The 18498-nt window shown below is 35.2% G+C and overlaps 4 protein-coding genes and 1 long non-coding RNA gene across 6 annotated transcripts; 2 read left to right on the top strand and 3 right to left on the bottom strand.

Moving 5' to 3' along the window:
• The first annotated feature begins 3747 nt into the window (after positions 1-3747).
• On the top strand, positions 3748-5283 carry LOC104742268 (putative purine permease 20). Its single transcript, XM_087485591.1, has 2 exons — positions 3748-3907; positions 3994-5283. The coding sequence occupies exons 1-2, from the start codon at positions 3865-3867 to the stop codon at positions 5118-5120; spliced, it is 1170 nt and encodes a 389-aa protein (XP_087341717.1). The 5' UTR covers positions 3748-3864; the 3' UTR covers positions 5121-5283.
• A 57-nt stretch (positions 5284-5340) lies between these two features.
• LOC104742267 (pentatricopeptide repeat-containing protein DWY1, chloroplastic) lies at positions 5341-6168 on the bottom strand. Its single transcript, XM_010463255.3, has one exon. It carries the CDS (start codon positions 6166-6168, stop codon positions 5404-5406), a length of 765 nt encoding a protein of 254 aa, XP_010461557.1. The 3' UTR covers positions 5341-5403.
• Positions 5341-8014, bottom strand: LOC104742266 (octanoyltransferase LIP2p2, chloroplastic). The gene is made up of 5 exons (XM_010463254.3): positions 7499-8014; positions 7128-7392; positions 6880-7030; positions 6470-6793; positions 5341-6379 (listed from the first exon to the last, which is right to left on the bottom strand). The coding sequence occupies exons 1-4, from the start codon at positions 7630-7632 to the stop codon at positions 6486-6488; spliced, it is 858 nt and encodes a 285-aa protein (XP_010461556.1). The 5' UTR covers positions 7633-8014; the 3' UTR covers positions 5341-6379; positions 6470-6485.
• A 3392-nt stretch (positions 8015-11406) lies between these two features.
• On the top strand, positions 11407-13082 carry LOC147928673 (uncharacterized). The gene is made up of 2 exons (XR_015580599.1): positions 11407-12646; positions 12734-13082. It is a non-coding gene; the product is annotated as an uncharacterized LOC147928673 (long non-coding RNA).
• Positions 12888-17585, bottom strand: LOC104742265 (uncharacterized). Of its 2 annotated transcripts, none has more exons than XR_015580598.1 (15): positions 17276-17571; positions 17091-17186; positions 16838-16988; positions 16374-16471; positions 15943-16004; positions 15749-15840; positions 15534-15657; positions 15287-15373; positions 14936-15026; positions 14662-14776; positions 14180-14280; positions 13796-13861; positions 13634-13721; positions 13408-13468; positions 12888-13318 (listed from the first exon to the last, which is right to left on the bottom strand). XR_015580598.1 is itself a non-coding variant. In XM_087485723.1 (15 exons), the coding sequence occupies exons 2-15, from the start codon at positions 17164-17166 to the stop codon at positions 13120-13122; spliced, it is 1404 nt and encodes a 467-aa protein (XP_087341849.1). In that variant the 5' UTR covers positions 17167-17186; positions 17276-17585; the 3' UTR covers positions 12888-13119. The 2 variants fall into 2 exon arrangements, 1 of the variants encoding a protein (XP_087341849.1); XM_087485723.1 differs by having other exon boundaries at positions 14669-14776; positions 17276-17585.
• Positions 17586-18498: the final 913 nt, after the last annotated feature.

Here is an 18498-nt window from a genome sequence, read left to right as displayed (position 1 = left end):
CCACCTGTTGGGACTCTCGCACCCAGAAACCTAGCATCACTGGCCAACCCAGCACCGACACCGCCCACACCGACTCTCTCATCACCTACGGTCCTATCGGTACCCCCACCGGCCACACTCATGGACCCCTCGTAGAGGCCCTGCGACTCGCCGACGCGCTCAGCTGTCACGCTCTAGTCCATGGTATCATTAACCATTGAGCCTCTTCCCCTACCATGACCACGTCCGCATCCACAACCACGTCCGTGTCCACAACCAGCAACAGCACCACCTCTAACCATATGTAGTACCATTAAAAGAGGCTAAGCAAACAATCCAACAAAACACAAAACAAAAACTCACCGTGGAATCACACTCTAGGCTCGAAGACAATGTTCTACGACTACATGCCACACACAATTGACTAACTCACATAATCAATCACATCATGCAAATCCACAACATCAACAACAGAAACCTAGTGAACCTAAACCTAGAACCGTAAGAGCTCTGATACCAAACTGAAATGACTGACCCGTTTTAAAAAAAATATATATTAATTAACTAGTGTTCCCATACCTACTAGCCACCTAACCACAAACACACAACAGCGGACAACATAAACGATACTATTAAACCAAGAATTAATCAATAACCAAATATCCAGTATTAATTCCATAACAATTAAACCAATAAACAAATCCAACATAAATCAAAATGCTGAGTATTAGTTCATAACAAACATCGGTGACATATCGCATATACCTTTTAAAATTCTCTCTAACATATAGCTCAGATGTATTCCACAAGTTCCTTCACATAAACCAAAATCGTCGAACACCATACTAGTAAAGTCTTCAAACATGCTTTCATTATCAACATTTATAATCCTGCAACCTTTCCTATTATCAACATCAAAAAGTCATTGCTTTTTGTCAATCCTCCAGCTACCCCATACCAAAACGATATCTTGCATTTCTGTCTCCAACCGGATGACAGTTGTAACGTCCCGACCGCCACCTTTTCGTGGGCCCATGTCCAATCCCAATCAATGGGTCCACCTTCCTTAATGGGTCTCACGTCCTCTCATTACGTCCGTGAGCCCATACATATACGACGGTCAATTTGCTTCGTTCAGGAAGCTTTAAAGACTTGCTCACCGTCCCTACAAATCACCACATGATCTTTTCTTTTGTTTTTTCCTCACTCGCACAGTTCCGACAATCACTTCCTGGAAGGTCACCCATTCTTAGACTACTCCAGCTGTAGCATGCTTAACTCTCGAGTTCTCTCAAGACCCTTGACCGAAAAAGTAATTGCACTTTAGTGACATAGGTGGCCAAATTAATTCTTTTAAACATCTCTGCAAACCAGAGTGTCACAATTCACCCCCACTAACAGATTGCAACGTCCTCGTTGCGTATCAAAACATTCACCCCCGACGGTGTGAGCCCACTTGACTCCACACTCGTCTAGTTTTGGCTATGATACCACTTGTAATGTCCTGACCACCACCTTTTAGTGGGCCCATGTCTAATCCTAGTCAATGTGTCCACTTTCTTTAATGGATCTAACATCCTCTCACTAATCCCGTGAGCCCATCCATATACGATGGTCAGTTTTCTACGTCTAGGAGGCTTTAAAGACTTGTTTACTGTCCCTACAAATCAGCAAATGATCTTTTCTTGTGTTTTGTCCTAACTCTCCCTTTAAAATAATATAATAATATATTTAATACATAAAAATATAAATGTAGATATAACCTTTATATTTATATATATATATATATATATATGTATGTATATATATTATCTTATGTTAGTTTAATTTGTTATGTTATATATATATTAAAAAATTATTGAAATTAAAAATGTAGATATAATGTTTTTTATAAAAGTATTATATATATATATTAATTATTTTGTAATTAATGTGTTACATGTGTATATTTAAAATTATTAAATTACAAATATATATATATATATATATAATATTTATTAAATGTGCAAAAATATATTAAAGTATTATATAGCAATGAGTGATTATTAATTTTTCTAATGAAACACATTTAGATTATAAATATTTAGTTAATATAATATATTAAATATAAATATAAAATCTAATCTCTCACTCCTCTACCAATCAATTAATCAAAGCATACATTTTATGCAACTTACTACTTATTATGACACCCCGTATTGCGGAAAGATTTAAAAGAATTGATTTGGCCATCTAAGTCTCCAAAGTGCAATTATCTTTTCGGTCAAAGATCTTAAGAGAACTCCACAGTTAAGGGGCTTTTGCTGGAGTAGTCTCAGGATGGCTGATCTTCCGAGAAGTAACTGTCGGAACTGTGCGAGTGAGGATAAAACGCAGGGAAAGATCATGTGGTGATTTGTAGGGAAGGTAACAAGTCCTTAAAACCTCCCAGACGTAGTAAACCGGCCGTCAAATATTGATGGACTCATGGACCTAGTGAGAAGACGTGAGATCCAATAAAAAAGGTGAGTCTATGGACTAGGATTATACATAGGACCCACTAAGAGATGGATGACGGTCCGGAGATTCCAGTATATATAGATTTTGATGAAATTAATAAAATCATAAAAAATGAATAAGTGAAATAATTTAAATGACTAATAGAGAATTTTCTATAATTTTGTAAAGTTTCTCAAATCATCTCTTTGACTTTATTTTTCTACAATTATATAATCAAATGTACTGATATCTCCTTTAAAAATATAAATCTATAATTTCACATTTCACAGAACACTGAGTTGTTCTAATGGAATTGTCATAAGCGTGCGAGGAGTGTGTATTAAAATGGTCAATATCGAAACTCTAGCGACATTTAGAACTAACATATATATAGTTCAAAATTCTTTCTAATCATTACCTATTTGTTTTAAGTTGGATCATATTTAATAAAATGACGAGAAGAGTGTTTATAGAATTATCAACTAACCTGAATTTGGAGACCTGATTCATGAGTTGAGTCAAATTAGCCGTATGACCTATAGAGGACAAATGGTTGTCTCATGCAGTCTGCTCAACTTCTGATCTGTCATTATCTTGGTTGGAAAATCATGTTTCATGTTTGTAAACGTATATGGCATCTCTTACGGATGAATCTCGAGGCCGAGGAGTCGAATTGCGGTGCTAATCAAATTAAGTTCTCGTACTTTTCCACTATAGCCGAAATTATTTTCTTTTCTAGTATTTCTTTTTCATTATGGATTTGTCGTGTTGATTTCAACAAACGAAGAAGATGGATTTGTGCTGAATTCAACAAACGAAAGAATGTTGATCAATTAAATAACTCATATAATAATTAAACAAGAAAATAGAAAGCGATCATGTAATTTCTTATTATTATTCATTTGTAATAGAACATAATCATTAGACATTTATAATAAAAATATATATACTGATACATAATCAGACAAAACAACCTGCTCACAGAAACTTATGTATATTCAAATCTGCAATAGCAATTAATAAAGGGAGAAAGGCTCCACAATTTGAAAATTAGTGTATTATATTTATTTCGTTATTTTCGTTTTTTTTTTATTTGGTTTGAAGCATTACGATGAATATATCATTTGAACGACATAATAAAATCATTTGCACCGCGTTGAAATTCTAAACCAGTTGGGTATTGTTGGCTGGCATGTTTGATTATGTATCTTTTACTTTGCTTAGTTGACCGTACAATCAAATAATACATAATATATGTGATGCAACGTCATGGCTATAATTTTTTTTCTTGTTGCAATATTCATTTCTGTCTATATATGTTTGTATGAGACAAAAACAAAATCCATCTAGAGTGAAACATTCTTCTAATATATTTGTAGTTACGTTCCATCCTCCACAAGGAACTTCATGGGTTTACACACTAGTGAATCTCCGGACCGAATCACACAAGGTACGTACGTTGTGCACATTGATATTACACTGATGAATGTTTTGATTTATACAAGTTTGAGTTTTTGTTGGTTTTATTTCATGAAGAAGAAGAAGAAGCCAATATTGGAGTTGAGAATCAACCAAGAGCAACGACTTCAATACCCCAAGTTATCAAGACACGAAACTGGTGGATTTGTTTATTTGTCTGCTCGGGTTTGGTTGTAACAGGACGTGTTTTAGCCACACTTCTTCTTAACTTCTACTTCATCCAAACAGGACGAGATGTTTGTGATGACCCTAAACAATTTAAAGGCACATGGCTTCAGTCTTTTATCCAGAACGCTGCGTTTCCATTTACAGCGTTGCTTCTTCTCTTATGGCGTTCTTTGTTCTCCACCCATAGAGAAACTCAATCTTCTTCGTCTTTTGTCAAACTCTTTCTTCTTTACATCTCTCTCGGTGTCCTCTTTGCTGCTTATAGCCAACTCTATGCGATAGGGAGAACTCATTGTGTGTTCTTCTTTTGGATCTTTACAACACAATTGATCTTCACTTCCATATTTACAGCAATCATCAACAAACACAAATTCAACCGTTGGATCATATTATCCATCGTCCTTTCTGGAATTGCCACAGGCATTACATCTTCGGATGATGCTTATTATCCCTGCGAAGGTGAAGGTGGGAAAATGAGCTACGGTGCTTGGTGTGGCTTATTTGGCACGGTAGCCTTCTCTTTATCTCTCTGTATCATGCAATTAGGGTTCCAAAAGGTTATACCGAACACAGAGAGTAGAGTTTCCGCGGTGATGTTGATGCAAACTAACGCTTCTATGATTGCAACGTTGATATGTTTGGTTGGATTGTTCATAAGCGGTGAATTCAAAGATATCAAGGAAGATTTCGAGACGTTTACAAAGGGGAGGCCGCTTTACGTTTTGAGTCTTATCGGTTTATCACTTGCGTGGCAAGTAATGTCTTTAGGGCTAGTGGGTCTTGTGTGTTTAGCGTCTTCTCTTTTCTCTAATGTCGTCAGCTTCTCTGCGTCACCATTAGCTAACATTTTCGTTGTCTTGGCGTTTTCGTTTATGGATGATGATGTTGACTGGTTTAAGGGAGGAGCTCTGTTAGCTGGGATCCTTGGGTTTGCATCTTATATTTATTCCTTTTACAAGGCTACTAAGAAAAGAGAAATAGCAAGCCAAAGTGAAACAGAGAGTGTGTGTGATTGATGATATGTATATTTGTGATGCTATATATTTCATGTAATTAAGAGTGTTTCGGTTTGTCCATTTCACTGATGTTATTATGTAGGATTGAAGGGTTTGGTACCTTCTTGCATTTGTGTTCAATGTTTATGTTATAATTGGCTTCGATTTGATTAGTTTTTTTTCATTCAGTTTTCGATTTTGTTCTTGAACATTTTCGAATTGTTCTTTTTGCCCACCCCAATTTTGAAAGGATTTAAATTATAGTGAATTTGGTTGAAATTAACAATCTTTTCATACAAAAATTCTACCAATAATCTCCACAAGAACAGCTACCATCTCTAAAATGATGAAACCTCTTGTTATCTCTTACAATGATCTCTCTATCTTCAATACTCGATAATATCTTTATGAAGTTATGGCAATCTCCGCATATCCTCAGATTCTTCATCACCCTTATAGTAGTGCCTGGAGACGTGTTTATAAGACCGAAAGCGATAGCTAAACGTTCACTGTGATGCATCAATGCTTTCTCTTTAGCTTCTTGGTCGATATCATGAAGCACATACTTCGTGTCTGGTACATAGCCTGCATCTCTCACTTCTTTCTCTAAAGACTTCAGCTTTACGTAGGCCTTGCTTCTATCTGCAATAGCTTTCTTCTCACCTGAAATCTCTGGCTTATCTCCTCTAACCTTTGTCGACTGACCAGAAGGTGAGATATGTTGTAAAGTAGTATCTTTACTAACTACCGAACCTGGATTGGTGTTTTTGTCGTTTCCCCTGCGGTAAGAAAGTTCTCTAGCTGTTAATCTGCCACCATTCGAACCATCTAAGTTTCTTTCAGCGGTCTTAACAAACATTTTGTGAGCAGTTTCCTTGACTTTGGTCTCAACTCCATCAGAGCTTACCTTTTCCTCGGGTTCAACAAAGCTTTGAACTTGACCCTCACCCGCAATTGCCTTTGCTCTTGAGGTGATTCGTTGAAAAGATGAAGTTTCTCTCTCAAATGGGATTGCTTTAGGGACAGGGAAGGAGCAAAATCTCATGGAGAAAGCAGCCTCCAGAGCCATCCCTTTGTGGTCAGTTCGAGAAACAGATAAGCTTTTTTTGGAGGGTAACTCACTATGTGGAGAGAGAAATAGAGAGATCAATCTCTCACACACAAACAACTTCACAAACTGCCAATAAAACCTCTGTTTACCTATTAGCAGTGGTCCACAAAAAAAGTCTCCTTCATAACCACTATCTCATAAATCACTTGTTAGCTGAGTATCAACAAATCTGAAAAGATAAAAAATTTCTGATCAAGAACAAGAACCACAAATGCTAATTGAAACGGAATGATTAAGAATGCAAAGATTTTGGTTGTACCAATGACACAAATCCTTTAGCTTTCCAGTTTCAATACTGTTTGCTTTTCAATTTGAAGCTGGAAAACTTCAGAGAATTCCTTTAGTAACGACTCATGAGCTACATCTAACAACTCCAAATCGTCAAGCTTAGTATAACACATGTCCCCAATTACGTGTTCTCCAACCTCAATCAAACCCTTTACACTTCCAACCCCACGGTTTCTTATCCCACATGGAACTATCGAGTTAAAGGGTGTTAAATCTGTTGTGACATTAAGAGCTAGACCATGATATGTCATCCATTTCGACACACGGATACCTATCGCCGCCACTTTCTTATTGCCTATATAGAGAAAAAGATCAAACACATTACTACACCGCCAAGATCAGATCAAATCAGAGCTAGAAGTAAAACAAAAGTGGACATACCAACCCAAACTCCAGTAAAACCGTCAAGACGAGACGCTTTAATGGAGAAAGCAGAGGAAAGAACACGAATGGCTACTTCCTCAAGCTTCCTTAGGTACCAATGAAGATCCATCTTGTGATTCCGGAGATTGATTATAGGATACATAACTAACTACATTTTCAAATTCGCACTTAACAACTATCAACAACAACACAACATAATTGATGAAATTGTAAGAAAAACAAATGAGATTTGAATGTGTTTTTACCTGACCAGGACCATGGTAAGTGACTTCACCACCACGTTCAGTTCGATAGATATCAAAAGGTGCATCCTTTACATCAAAATTGAGATAATCCTCTGAACTTCCAGTTCCCATTGTGTAAACTGGAGGATGCTGTAATAAAATCACTGTATCTGAGCACTCTTGGTTTCTATCAATCAGAGCTTTTTTCTCATTGACAATGTTTTTTTGCCATGACCAAGCTTTCTTGTATGGAACCAATTGATCGTAGAGATCAAAACACTCGCACCTGCCAAAAAAAACAGAGAATGTTATATGCATTGATGGAGGAATGCAGATAACGTGTTCGATAAAATTCCTGAGAGACTTAAGATTTGAAAATTTAGGATTATTACTTTCTTGGGTTTTTGTGATTCTCCGAGTTTATCATCTGGACAGATGCTAATACTCTGTTTCTGTTGAGGTTACTATGATGGTGATGATATAGCTTCGGGTTCAAAACAGAGCTTGTTGAAATGGAAAAATTCATGTCTTTCGAGATAAAAATTACCAAAATTTTAAGGCTTAGGAGTTTCGAAGAAGAAGAAGATTCAGTGTTGTTCTTAGAGATAGAAATGGCGGAGACACCGATGAGATGGTGAAGGGTAGTTTCGAAATATTAGAACATTGTTAGGGCTATTTTGGTCTTTTAAAATAAGGTTTTGCCCTAGTTAGTGTGTTAGTATAAATAGGCATAGAACCCGAAAGGTTGAGAATTGTATTCAGAAAACACACAAAATCTTCAAGTTTCGCTTTGTTTTTGTCCAAATTATGTTTTGAAATGAAAAGAAATTATCGTTTATCTTCATAAATACGATTTTTCTTTTCTTTTTGTTAAGACAAACGATAATCTCCTTATCATTTCAAACTATGATTTTTTTTTTTTTCTGAATGATTTCAATTTGTGTTGATGTTTTTCGGTGAGAGAACGAAAAGAAAAATATTAAATTGTGGCGATGATGAAGAAAAAATGACCTTTTATCACATGATTGAGATTATTTTTTAATCTCGTGATTACCTTTCAAGCACTTCTGAGCCATGTTTTTTTCAATTCTAATGATGGATTTTTTATTTTTAGTGAAGAATAATAAAAAAAAGAGTTTTAGAAGAATATTAAAGACTGATTTTGAATTATCAATAAAAATATATATATGCGCTGAAATGACTGATTTTTTATTCATCTGTAATGGATTTGTTAATTCCCGCAAGGTTAATGACAATTATAAGCAAGAAAAAGAGAATCGGAGGCGGCTTCAATTAGGGTTTTTGATGTTGACCTCCTTGATGAGGAAGAAGAACTAGGGATTAAAAATTACAAAATAATGATTAATTTTGTTTTAGAGATCAAAACACTATTTGAAGCATCGTAGTTCCCAGAATGCATATCTATGTTACACTTGGATTCGGTAAGAGAATATGTATGAATGATATAAACAAAATAAGCAAATACAAAGATTTGAAACAAACTCGAATATACTTTCAAACTAGAACTACCAAAAATTGATCTAGAAGATGAAACCAATATACTTCATAGAAAATGGTTAAAGATAAACGCTGTAGAGAAGACGATTAAGTTATGGTTATGATTGGATAACAAATGGTTGAATAGTAGTAATGAGATAGTTGCAGAATATAACACAAAATAAATTAAAATATGAATGAAAAGAATATTTGAAAAATTCTTCTAATTTTTTTTTAAGAGAATAATATATAGAATAAAATATATATATATATTATAATTTACTAGTACTACACAATAACTTCAGATTAATATAAGAAAACAGAAAAAAAATTCAATGAAAATTAAGTAATGGATTTTTTTTAAATGGGGGAAATAAGTCAATAACTATACCCTTCTTTCATAAGGATTGAGTTGTTTTGGAGTTGGTCAAAATGATAAAAAGATTTGGTGGTAAAGACGGAAAAGAGATAATTTTCGTAAGATTTTAGAAAATAACATATAAATATCTAATCTTCACATGTTATATTTAATTGAATAACATGTTATTTGTCAAAACATAAATGTGTTTTACAAAACAATATGTTTATGGAAAAGAATTAAACTAAATAGCGTTGAACTTGTAAAAAATTTGTTATATATTGAAGTAAATAGCAATGCATTTAGAAAAAATAAAGTTATTTACAAAATAAACTCTTGTTAACCGGATAGAAGAAAAGAAGATTTACAATGACGAAAAAGGAAAAGTAAAGAAAATTTAGATTTAAGAAGGAATATTTTTTTCGTTTGTTGGAGAGAGAAATAAAATTTGACAAAGGGAAAATATGTCGGTGACATAGATCAAGTGGAGAAGTCGAAAGATAAAGAGAATCCGCTAATATGGAAAGAGATTCAGTCGTTAAAAAGAGAGAAAATCCAATGAAAGGCTAAATTGAAATCGGAAGCAACAGAAAGAAAAACTTGTTATGGAAGAGAGAAAATACTACATTAACTCATGCTCAATATCTTAATTTCTCTCCCGAATTTGTGTAAGAGTTTTCTATTGGGTTTACCATATTGCATAACTGTTTTACAAAAATATTAAATTCATAACGTTAAATAACTAAACTAACCCTGACCAACTTTAGAAACAAATATCAAAAATACCTTTCTAGAAATTCATCAAAAATAACTTGTTTGTAGCCCCAACAATTCAGAATTTGTCTAGGAGAATCAACAAATAAAACTTATCTACAAAAAATAAAAAAATCATGTATACCTTATCCTCTCTATTAGTTTTTTTTTTCTTTTTCAAAACATTTACAGCTCATTTCTTTTGCTCAAATAAAATGTCAATATTGTAACTATACAATGTCGTCTCATGTTTATACTGTGTCATAAATAGGACACAATCAATTTCAACTTCGCTCATTAAGAAGAGCGCATTTACGACTTTTTAAATGCCTCTTGTGGTAAAACAAGAAAGGAGTTTTCTCTTGTGGTAGAATAGAAAAGATTTTAACTAAATGTTGTATTCTCAACTAAAATCCTTTTGTGTAATTGGTGCATATTCTCGTAATTCGAACTAGGGATTTTCATGAGAAATGCCACTTTAAAAACAAAACTCAACAAAAATGCCACTTTACAACTTTCCTTCTTAGAAATGCAGTTTCAGCTTTTGTGTCATAGGTGGAAAAGACAAAATTACACTTGAAAATACAAGAAGAAATAAGCATGGATACGAGCATTGATTGTGGGAAGTGACAAGAATGGACAAGTTATTAGAGAGGCATGAATGACTTATTTGGTCCACTCTTTTGTAGGTACATGGTAGATCAGTTGTTGGGAAATTATGGACAATTTGTTTGGTCCACTCGTCTACAGATGGTGTTCCACCAGATCTGGTTCTTCTAACAAATATGTGCTCCGTAGTGTAAAAATGGCTTTAGAAGAGTAGTTAGTAAAATGGACAAGTTTGGTCTATCAGTCTGGTTTAATGAATTTGTTCCACCGGATTTGGTCTACCAGTCTGGTCCACCGGATTTTGTCTATCGAGAGACAAAAGACATAAATTTGGTTGACTATAACCTGGTTGGAAAGTAAATCTGGTTCACTGGAAGTGAAGCATATGTGTCTTTTGAATCGGAAATTTCTAGGGGCAACTGAATGAGATGGATGGTTGAAATGAGAGAGTTGAAAGTTTGGAGAGAGAAAGTTTAAGGTTCTCAGAAAAAATGGTGGCTTGGAGAAAGATGAAGGTTTGGAGAGAGAAAGTTGAAACTTCTTGAAAACAAAAAAAGATCTCGTTGGTTTGTTATGTTTAAGTTGCAAAAATGTATAATGTTTTTTTGAGAGATTTTAGTGAGAAATGCTATTTTCAAACATTTGTTACTGTGAGGAAGTGGAATTGCTCTTAACATTTGTTATAAAGATTGGTAATGTACATCGCATATTTGGCTAATTATCTATTACTAATAGCCTAATTCTAAAGAGAAACTAATAAAATGACTATGGTTCAGTTTTTTCCAGGTAAATGACTCTTTTTGTGGAAGGTTAGGGTTGGGGTTAAAACCAAATTAACCCTTTAATCTATAGTTTTTATAAAATGATACATTTGTTTTAAAAGATGAGACTGGCAACAACGACAACGAAAAGAGATCCAGCCTCTACTGTTATCATGATGATGGTGGTGGATAAGGATGAGGTGGTGGTGGTTATTGAGGTGACGGTGATGGATTTGAAAGAGATAATAACAGAGATTTACATATCTGATGGAGGCGGAAGTTGTCGAGAGTTAAAATCTTGTAGAGGCGTTAGTGGGAAACTGGGGATTTTTTTTTTTTACCAGAACCCATTATATTAAGCTATGATCAAGCAACTCTCTTCTAGGGAAAGCCTTACAAACATCATATAACTTACATGGGTAACACTAAAACAAACTTCACGGGAATTTAGAACCCGGACCAAAATATAACAAAATAAATGGCTAAAACAATGCCATAGATAAAGGATTGCAACAATCCAAAGGATAAGGAATGATAACACAAAAGCATACCATTCAGTCTTAAAGATACTATGACCAGCCAAGGCCACATACTTTTTAATGTAGCTTCTCCAAATCCTATACAAGGAATTAGAGTGACTACTACTCCCTGATTGCCCCAGAGGTATGAGAACCTCCAAAACCCGGTACAGGCAAAGGCAAAAAGGAAGGGCAGAACATCCCGTGAAAGCGAGGCAACACACTTCTTCTTCTGCTGGGAAGGACCGTCTGTAACTAAGAGCCAAAGACGCCAACACGAGAAGGGAAGTATCCAGCCGTTCGTCGATCCTAGAAGCATGAAAAACCAGAGAGGGAAGTTGTCCAACCCTTTTGGATCTCGTGGACTTCCGATTGTAGATGAACAACATAACTGATTGCACCAACTTATCTCGGTTATAGGTAACCGGAGTGTCATAACCAATGACAGAGAAGTCTCGATTTGCATATCTAATCCACCGTGTGCATAAGCGAGAAGGATATGGCAAAACCGGAATGTTCATAGTGGTAACAAACAGGGGGATAACACACTGAAGCTGTAAACTGAGAGAAGAGAGGAAACCTAGAGATGAGCATATTTCTAGTCGACAGTGAGGACACTTTGTCGTCCCTTGTTGCATCTGCGAGGAATTGATCATTTGGCGATGATGGGCGGATCACCTTCCCCCTCCCCAACATCATTTTTCCCTTGTCGATCCTCCAGAGTCGTCTCTGATTGGTGCCGGTGGTTTCCCTCACTGCCTGACGGAGTGGATCCAAGACGTGGTTTCCTCAATTTCACAGAAATCGGATTTGTGCTTTGACACTTAGGGGAGTTTGAAAATCGCAGATTTAATAATTTTCTTGAAGCTGCTCCTTGGTTTTCCAGAAGCCCACCAGATTGGGCCTTATCTTTAACTTTTTGGTCTTTTTTTTTGTTTTTGTTCTCCTTCTTTTTGCTTGGGCCCTTTGATCGGCCTGTTCCAGCAGAAGGGAGAGGAGGTCGACTGCTATTCCCCTCGTCGAACTTTGTGGGATCCAACAAAGGTATCGTCACCGGATCACCCTTCTCCTCCCCGTTAGTTTGAACTTCACCTCCTAACAGATCCTCCTCTTCTATTTCGATATTTGTAGGATCCCAGTCGGATGCCACTGCCTCTCTAAACGCATCTGCATCTTCCTCTGTCCATTCCAAATCTACTTTATCTAAATCATCATATCTAAATCATCATAGTGGGGAACTGGGGATTATAAAGGTAGCAATGGTGATCCAAAAGAGGTGATCAAGGAGGAAAAAGAACAAAAATTATAGTACTTTTAAGAAATAACATGGATCAGAGGATGTTTCTCAACAACATGGGTGAGAGCATGTTCTCTCATTTTTAAGTTAGTGTGAGGAAGACACCACTAAATGTATACTCACGTGTTATGGAACTTTAACTTCCATAAGTCAATAATATCTGAGTGTAACTTATCCCCCAAATATAACCAAAAGCTGTCAGCAAAAGATGAAAGACGGACTAAAAGTGATGATTCCCTCTGGTAGGACGACATACATGGTTGCGTTTACGAGCATGTTCTTCGTTGTGGTGTTGTGTCCTACATGCGTATCCATACCAACAATCTTCCCTCGCTGCTACACCCGCTGGCAAATGATTTCTAGGTAGTGTTATCCGGAACCAGTATAAAAGGAACCCCACCAGCTTATCATAACAATCACTGCATGTATAAGATAACATACATCACAATCGAAAGAAACTTAAAGGACCATAAATCAGAAGAGTATACACCCTAGACCATTAACTTACTTGCAAACATGTGTTGATGCAGTTATCATCTCAGCATGATTTAGAGGCATTCTCGAGCGGTCTGGATAAAAAGACATCATTACAAATCAATACATAAGACATGAGCGAATCAAGAATGATAAGAACTATTTCATGGTAGAGCTCAATGTGGTACATCAAGTTCAGTTGTTTTTAACATCTAACGTTTCTTAATGTGCTATAGCTAAGCTGGGAATCTTGAGATTACCGATTTCTCTATTGCTGAAACGCATGAACCACTCTGCTACAACATCCGGCACAGTTTTTCCCATGTGGACAATGCATCTTTGGGTTATCTACAAAATCCACAGAGAATGTCACCAAAAAGAAAGACAGTCCAGTACTCTGTTAAGGGAAATTAATTCCTTACATCTTGTTCATGGCGATTCATTTCATGGGTTATCGATGGAATCCTGGTAACTGTGCGTTCCGAGATCTGCAAATATTAGTAAGAAATAATGAGAAAAGAGAGGAATAAATTTTAAAATATATTATGAACATATTATCATGCAAGCGACTGGAGGAGAAGGGAAACCACTAGGTAAATCTAAAAAACTTACGAAAACAACAAAACAAAACTATCTTAGTCATAATTCCTAACCACAGGGAAATATTTCATTGCAATACCTCATAGATAGAAAAGAAAATGTAAGATCAAGTCAAAGTTTAAGGATATCAGTCTTAACTAATTCACTCTAATCTTACACAACATAACTAACATGGGTAAATATTGGACAATCGTAGCTCAACCTACAGGTCTGAAAGTGTCACGACTGCAGACTGGACTAGATACACCTTGTGTAACATTTTCGGAACTCCAATAAGCACCACAAAATGGCCTATCGCATCCCTTGCCTGCAATAAACTAGCATTAAGTGTGTATATATAATATTTTCAGAGACTCCTACTGAACAGGTTGATACTAGTATAGTCACTATCAGTTAAACCTTTCAATATTCAGCTCTAAGAAACAGAAAAATATTCTTCTCTGTATTCTACTCGCACCCCCAATGTGTTTTTTACCCACTTTAGGACATATAAGACATCAGTACAAAACATAGTCACCATCATGCATCTTTTTACTTAATACCAATTTTCCTAACAGAGCAATGCAAGCAACAACAACAATAAACTTACAATATCAAAAGGGGGGATAAAATATAGGAAGCAGTCTTGAGAGCTAAATGCTAAACTCTTTAAACTGTGAACATTGCAAAATAAAGAAGCATGTATTACCACTTACAGTGTAATGGCACTTGGAGATTGGCTCTGAAGGGCATCATTCCTTGACACAGGTGGCATTGCAGATGTGCACCATGATGTTCACACCGATAACCACCAATATTAGCAACTGAGAACAGAGACAATGACATCAATTACTAGTTACTAATTATCCCACATCACCTCCTCCCCCGAGGAACCAATGTTAATTAAGCAGTCTGATGCATGATACATATTGGGTTTATATATTGTGAAAATATAAGCAAACATTCAGATAAATTTATATTACCACATTGTGGGCATTGTAAAGGCAAGCTATCTCTTTCTTCAAGTGGGGGCGAGAGAATATTCGAACGACGTTTTCTCTTGCTCCCAATTATCTAAAACATATGTCAATTGTAGTGTTCAAGAAAGCATCACAGGAACATAAAACCCACGACGTTGACCAAAAAAAAAAGGTACATATAACCACGATTAGTTGCACCAGAAATACCAATAGCGTGTTTACGAAATGGTAATGATTCATTAGTGACTTACACCAAAAAGTCAATGTGCAGCAGACATAATCATTTTGATAACAAAGCCGTTATATACTTCTAACAACAATTACTTAATAGAAGATATTGCAGAAAATACTTACAAGATTTGATTGTATCGATGCAGATGAGTCCAACACTGCAATATCTTCAGCTGGCCGCCTCAGTGCAGCATCCGCGTTTAATATATCCTAACATAAGAGGGTCTGAAATAGTCATCAAAAGCTCAAGCGTAAATGAAGCACAAGAATATATGAAAAAGGTTCTCTAGGAGAAGAATTACCAATGGAAAGAACATTTATAGGTATATTGTAAATGAAGAAAATGCTTGCAGTGAACAGATAATTCTACCTCTTGTATGTTTTTAAGAAAATGATTTTTCCCCACATATTGTACTGTTGTTCTGCATTGTGGACATAACACATGTTGATGTTTTGCTTTCGATCTCCGCATCCATTCTGAAAAACAGCCATTACTGGAGGCAGAACACATCATCCATCAACTACCAATAAAGTGAACTATGCCTGTCATGAATGAGAACTAAACAAAATCAACAAATGGCAGACCAGAAATTGTGAAGGCAAGGTGCAGCTGTGACAACATCATGCCATATGTTTAAGCAGATACTGCATTTCGCATGTTCAGGATCTATGGATATCTGGAAAAGGAATTTCAAAGAGAGAGATAAGAAGTTCGACATAAATTCTCAAAAAAAGGTAGGGTTATGGAATATGGACTATATATGGATGTCATAGAGCACCTTTAATAGCTGGGTTCTGGATTCTGGAGCAGGCATTATTGTAAATCTGTACTGCAAGTACCCTAACAAATTGAACAAAATCAAGGTTGAAAATATATATATATAACGTAACTTCAGAAACAAAGAAACCCACACAAACAGTAGCTTGAAATAAAGTCTGGAACCTCAGCTTCCTTATGAGAGGCTTAGAACTATTTTTTTTTTTTTAAAACTAAGAGGCTTAGAACTACTTAAATGAGAAACATTCATACCAATTACTTTCTTCCAACATAGATACAGTGTAACAAGAATGCACCACATATTGTTATTTTTTGAAGTACAGCATTTCATTTCCCTCGACTAGTACAATTACCCATTCCATTTTCTAGATAAAAACAATTAGGCTTTGGGAAATAAACTCAGAAAGATAAAAAAAGGTAAGCCGGTCTAACCTTGTCCTTCAGGGCCAGGAACAATTTCAGATCCACTCATGATATCAACAGCACCATCTTTCGGGATGACAGCCTCGTCAACAAGTATAGCATCGAAACTAAGCAAGCATCAGAAAGCGCAACAAATCAAAATAAAAAAAAGATGTGATGGTAACTGAGAAAACAAACATCAACACGCAGAAGGTTTACAAGAATCCAAAATGGAACTGTGTAGCCAGAAATCAAGCGTTCATTCAATTAAAAATTAGTAGCAAACAATACTCAAAGCTAGCAACATGTTAATTCCCTATGCTGGTTCGATAAAAAAATATTTGGTTTCTCAGTATTGATTAAAGTCCCAGACACAAAAATGCTATATTTCTGATAGTCTTTTTAAACTTGAAATGAACTTTGCCTACAAAGTTACATACAAACTACAAGGCATTGTAAGTGAAGGTCACTTAAATAAATAGTTATCAGCATACCTCTGATTATGTATAGTAGCAGAACCTTGACCCAAATTCTTTGTTATTCTGCACCATTCGTGTTTTTCTAAGGACGACGGTTTAATCTCAGAGCATATTACCATATCATCGCACTTAATCTCGACATCTGAGAATTTGGTGTCGAGAGGAACTGCAAATTTGTAACCGAATCAGTATGAACAGTTCAGTAAAAACATTCGATAACTAAATTCGGAAAAAAATTGATCTGAATAATGAAATAGAGAACACTGACCCAGTTTGGCCCATGTATCATCATCACCAGAAGGTTTCGAACCAGAGGATTGTCCAGTTTCCGCCTTCGTCGTCATCGGAGTTCAATTGCGAAAATCTAACAACAACGGTTATTTCAAAATTGATCGAAACAAAGAGAAGACAAGTTGATCGAAACAATGTCAATTTTTTTGTGGTGAAAATTACCTTCGTAAGAACAGTAGATATTTCAAACTGGGAGAATTGAACAGAAAACTGAGAAAGGTCCCTCCTCTATTTTGACTTCGTCGCGAGGAAGAAGATGATTTCGAGAAAGAGTGTGGTATGCACGATTCTTCTTTGGGGTCTAGGGTTTCTCTCACTGTCTTCTATAACACAGCACCATGTTAGATTGTTGAAGAAGACTCTCTCTCTCTCTCTCTCAAATAATTCTTTAAACAAAAAAAAAGGGACTTACAATTAGTTTTTGTGCACACACCGGAGAATAAGTACGTTACCGATTTAACAAATCGGCGAAGTCGAATCTCTTTAAACCTTTGTCACTTAAAATCGAATCGAATCGAACCAAACCAAACCAAACGGATTCTAATACAGTAATAAATAAATCTGTTGGTTTTTGATATATATAACTAGATATTTACCTATATATATAACTAATATTTAATTTGTATAGAAATTAGAAAGTACATTATTTTGTTAGTAGTATAGAATTCCTAGGTGTACTAAAAGTAGGAATGTTATATTGACAGGTAATACTTAACTATGTATGTTTTGCTCATATATTTATAGAAAAATAGATGTTATATTCATAAAATATAAACAAATCAATAAACTAATTGACATGTGGTTCAACCAGTCCGACTAATTGACCCAGCAGCCCGAAAGATTTCCTGTTCACCTTCCAGTCTGGTTTTAAAAACATTGTCCTTTATTGATTATGCTGATTGTTTAGGGAAATGTTTGTATGAAGAAAATATTGTTTTGTATAATTGGAAACTTAATATTAATTAAATTAATTATAAACTTAATACTTAATGTTAAAGGAACTGGTTTCGATTGTTTGAAAATTTTATTAGGATAGAAAATTTTGTTTCCAAAAATAAAACTTAATATTAATTAATTAAATAAAAACAAATTAATAATTAATGCTAATGGTATTTTTGTAAATAGGTTGCAACTCCAGGATTTATTTGTTAAATGTTTCAAAAAATGTATATATAGATTTGTCTCATTTCTAATATGCAGTATGCTTTTCGCACTTGAAACATAAAATAATATGTAATATTTGAATTCAAATGAAATAGAAATACAAATTTTTGAAGACCATTATCAATATTGTTGATGTGCATAAAGTTTTGTACTTAGTTAATAGCTAACGCTTTTGTGCACAACAGAAATTACAAAATATTATTGTTTATGATGTATGTATA

Source organism: Camelina sativa, chromosome 14 (genome assembly GCF_030686135.1).
Source record: "Camelina sativa cultivar CO46 ecotype springtype chromosome 14, ASM3068613v1".
Lineage (NCBI taxonomy): Eukaryota > Viridiplantae > Streptophyta > Magnoliopsida > Brassicales > Brassicaceae > Camelina > Camelina sativa.
Note: the sequence above shows the minus strand (reverse complement) of the source record. Positions and strands in the feature narration are given on the sequence as shown.

What these genes read in the sequence shown, in the direction of transcription:
- LOC104742266 (XM_010463254.3), bottom strand. Translation starts at nt 7,632, where the DNA reads ATGAATTTTTCCATTTCAACAAGCTCTGTTTTGAACCCGAAGCTATAT. An exon ending in AATCACAAAAACCCAAGAAA is followed by an intron (nt 7,393 to 7,498) that starts GTAATAATCCTA and finishes TTTTTTTGGCAG; the next exon opens with GTGCGAGTGTTTTGATCTCT. An exon ending in TTTTACTGGAGTTTGGGTTG is followed by an intron (nt 6,794 to 6,879) that starts GTATGTCCACTT and finishes TTCTCTATATAG; the next exon opens with GCAATAAGAAAGTGGCGGCG.
- LOC104742267 (XM_010463255.3), bottom strand. Translation starts at nt 6,168, where the DNA reads ATGGCTCTGGAGGCTGCTTTCTCCATGAGATTTTGCTCCTTCCCTGTC.
- LOC104742265 (XM_087485723.1), bottom strand. Translation starts at nt 17,166, where the DNA reads ATGACGACGAAGGCGGAAACTGGACAATCCTCTGGTTCGAAACCTTCT. An exon ending in GCTACTATACATAATCAGAG is followed by an intron (nt 16,472 to 16,837) that starts GTATGCTGATAA and finishes ATGCTTGCTTAG; the next exon opens with TTTCGATGCTATACTTGTTG. An exon ending in TCCTGGCCCTGAAGGACAAG is followed by an intron (nt 16,005 to 16,373) that starts GTTAGACCGGCT and finishes TCAATTTGTTAG; the next exon opens with GGTACTTGCAGTACAGATTT.
- LOC104742268 (XM_087485591.1), top strand. Translation starts at nt 3,865, where the DNA reads ATGGGTTTACACACTAGTGAATCTCCGGACCGAATCACACAAG. An exon ending in TCCGGACCGAATCACACAAG is followed by an intron (nt 3,908 to 3,993) that starts GTACGTACGTTG and finishes TATTTCATGAAG; the next exon opens with AAGAAGAAGAAGCCAATATT.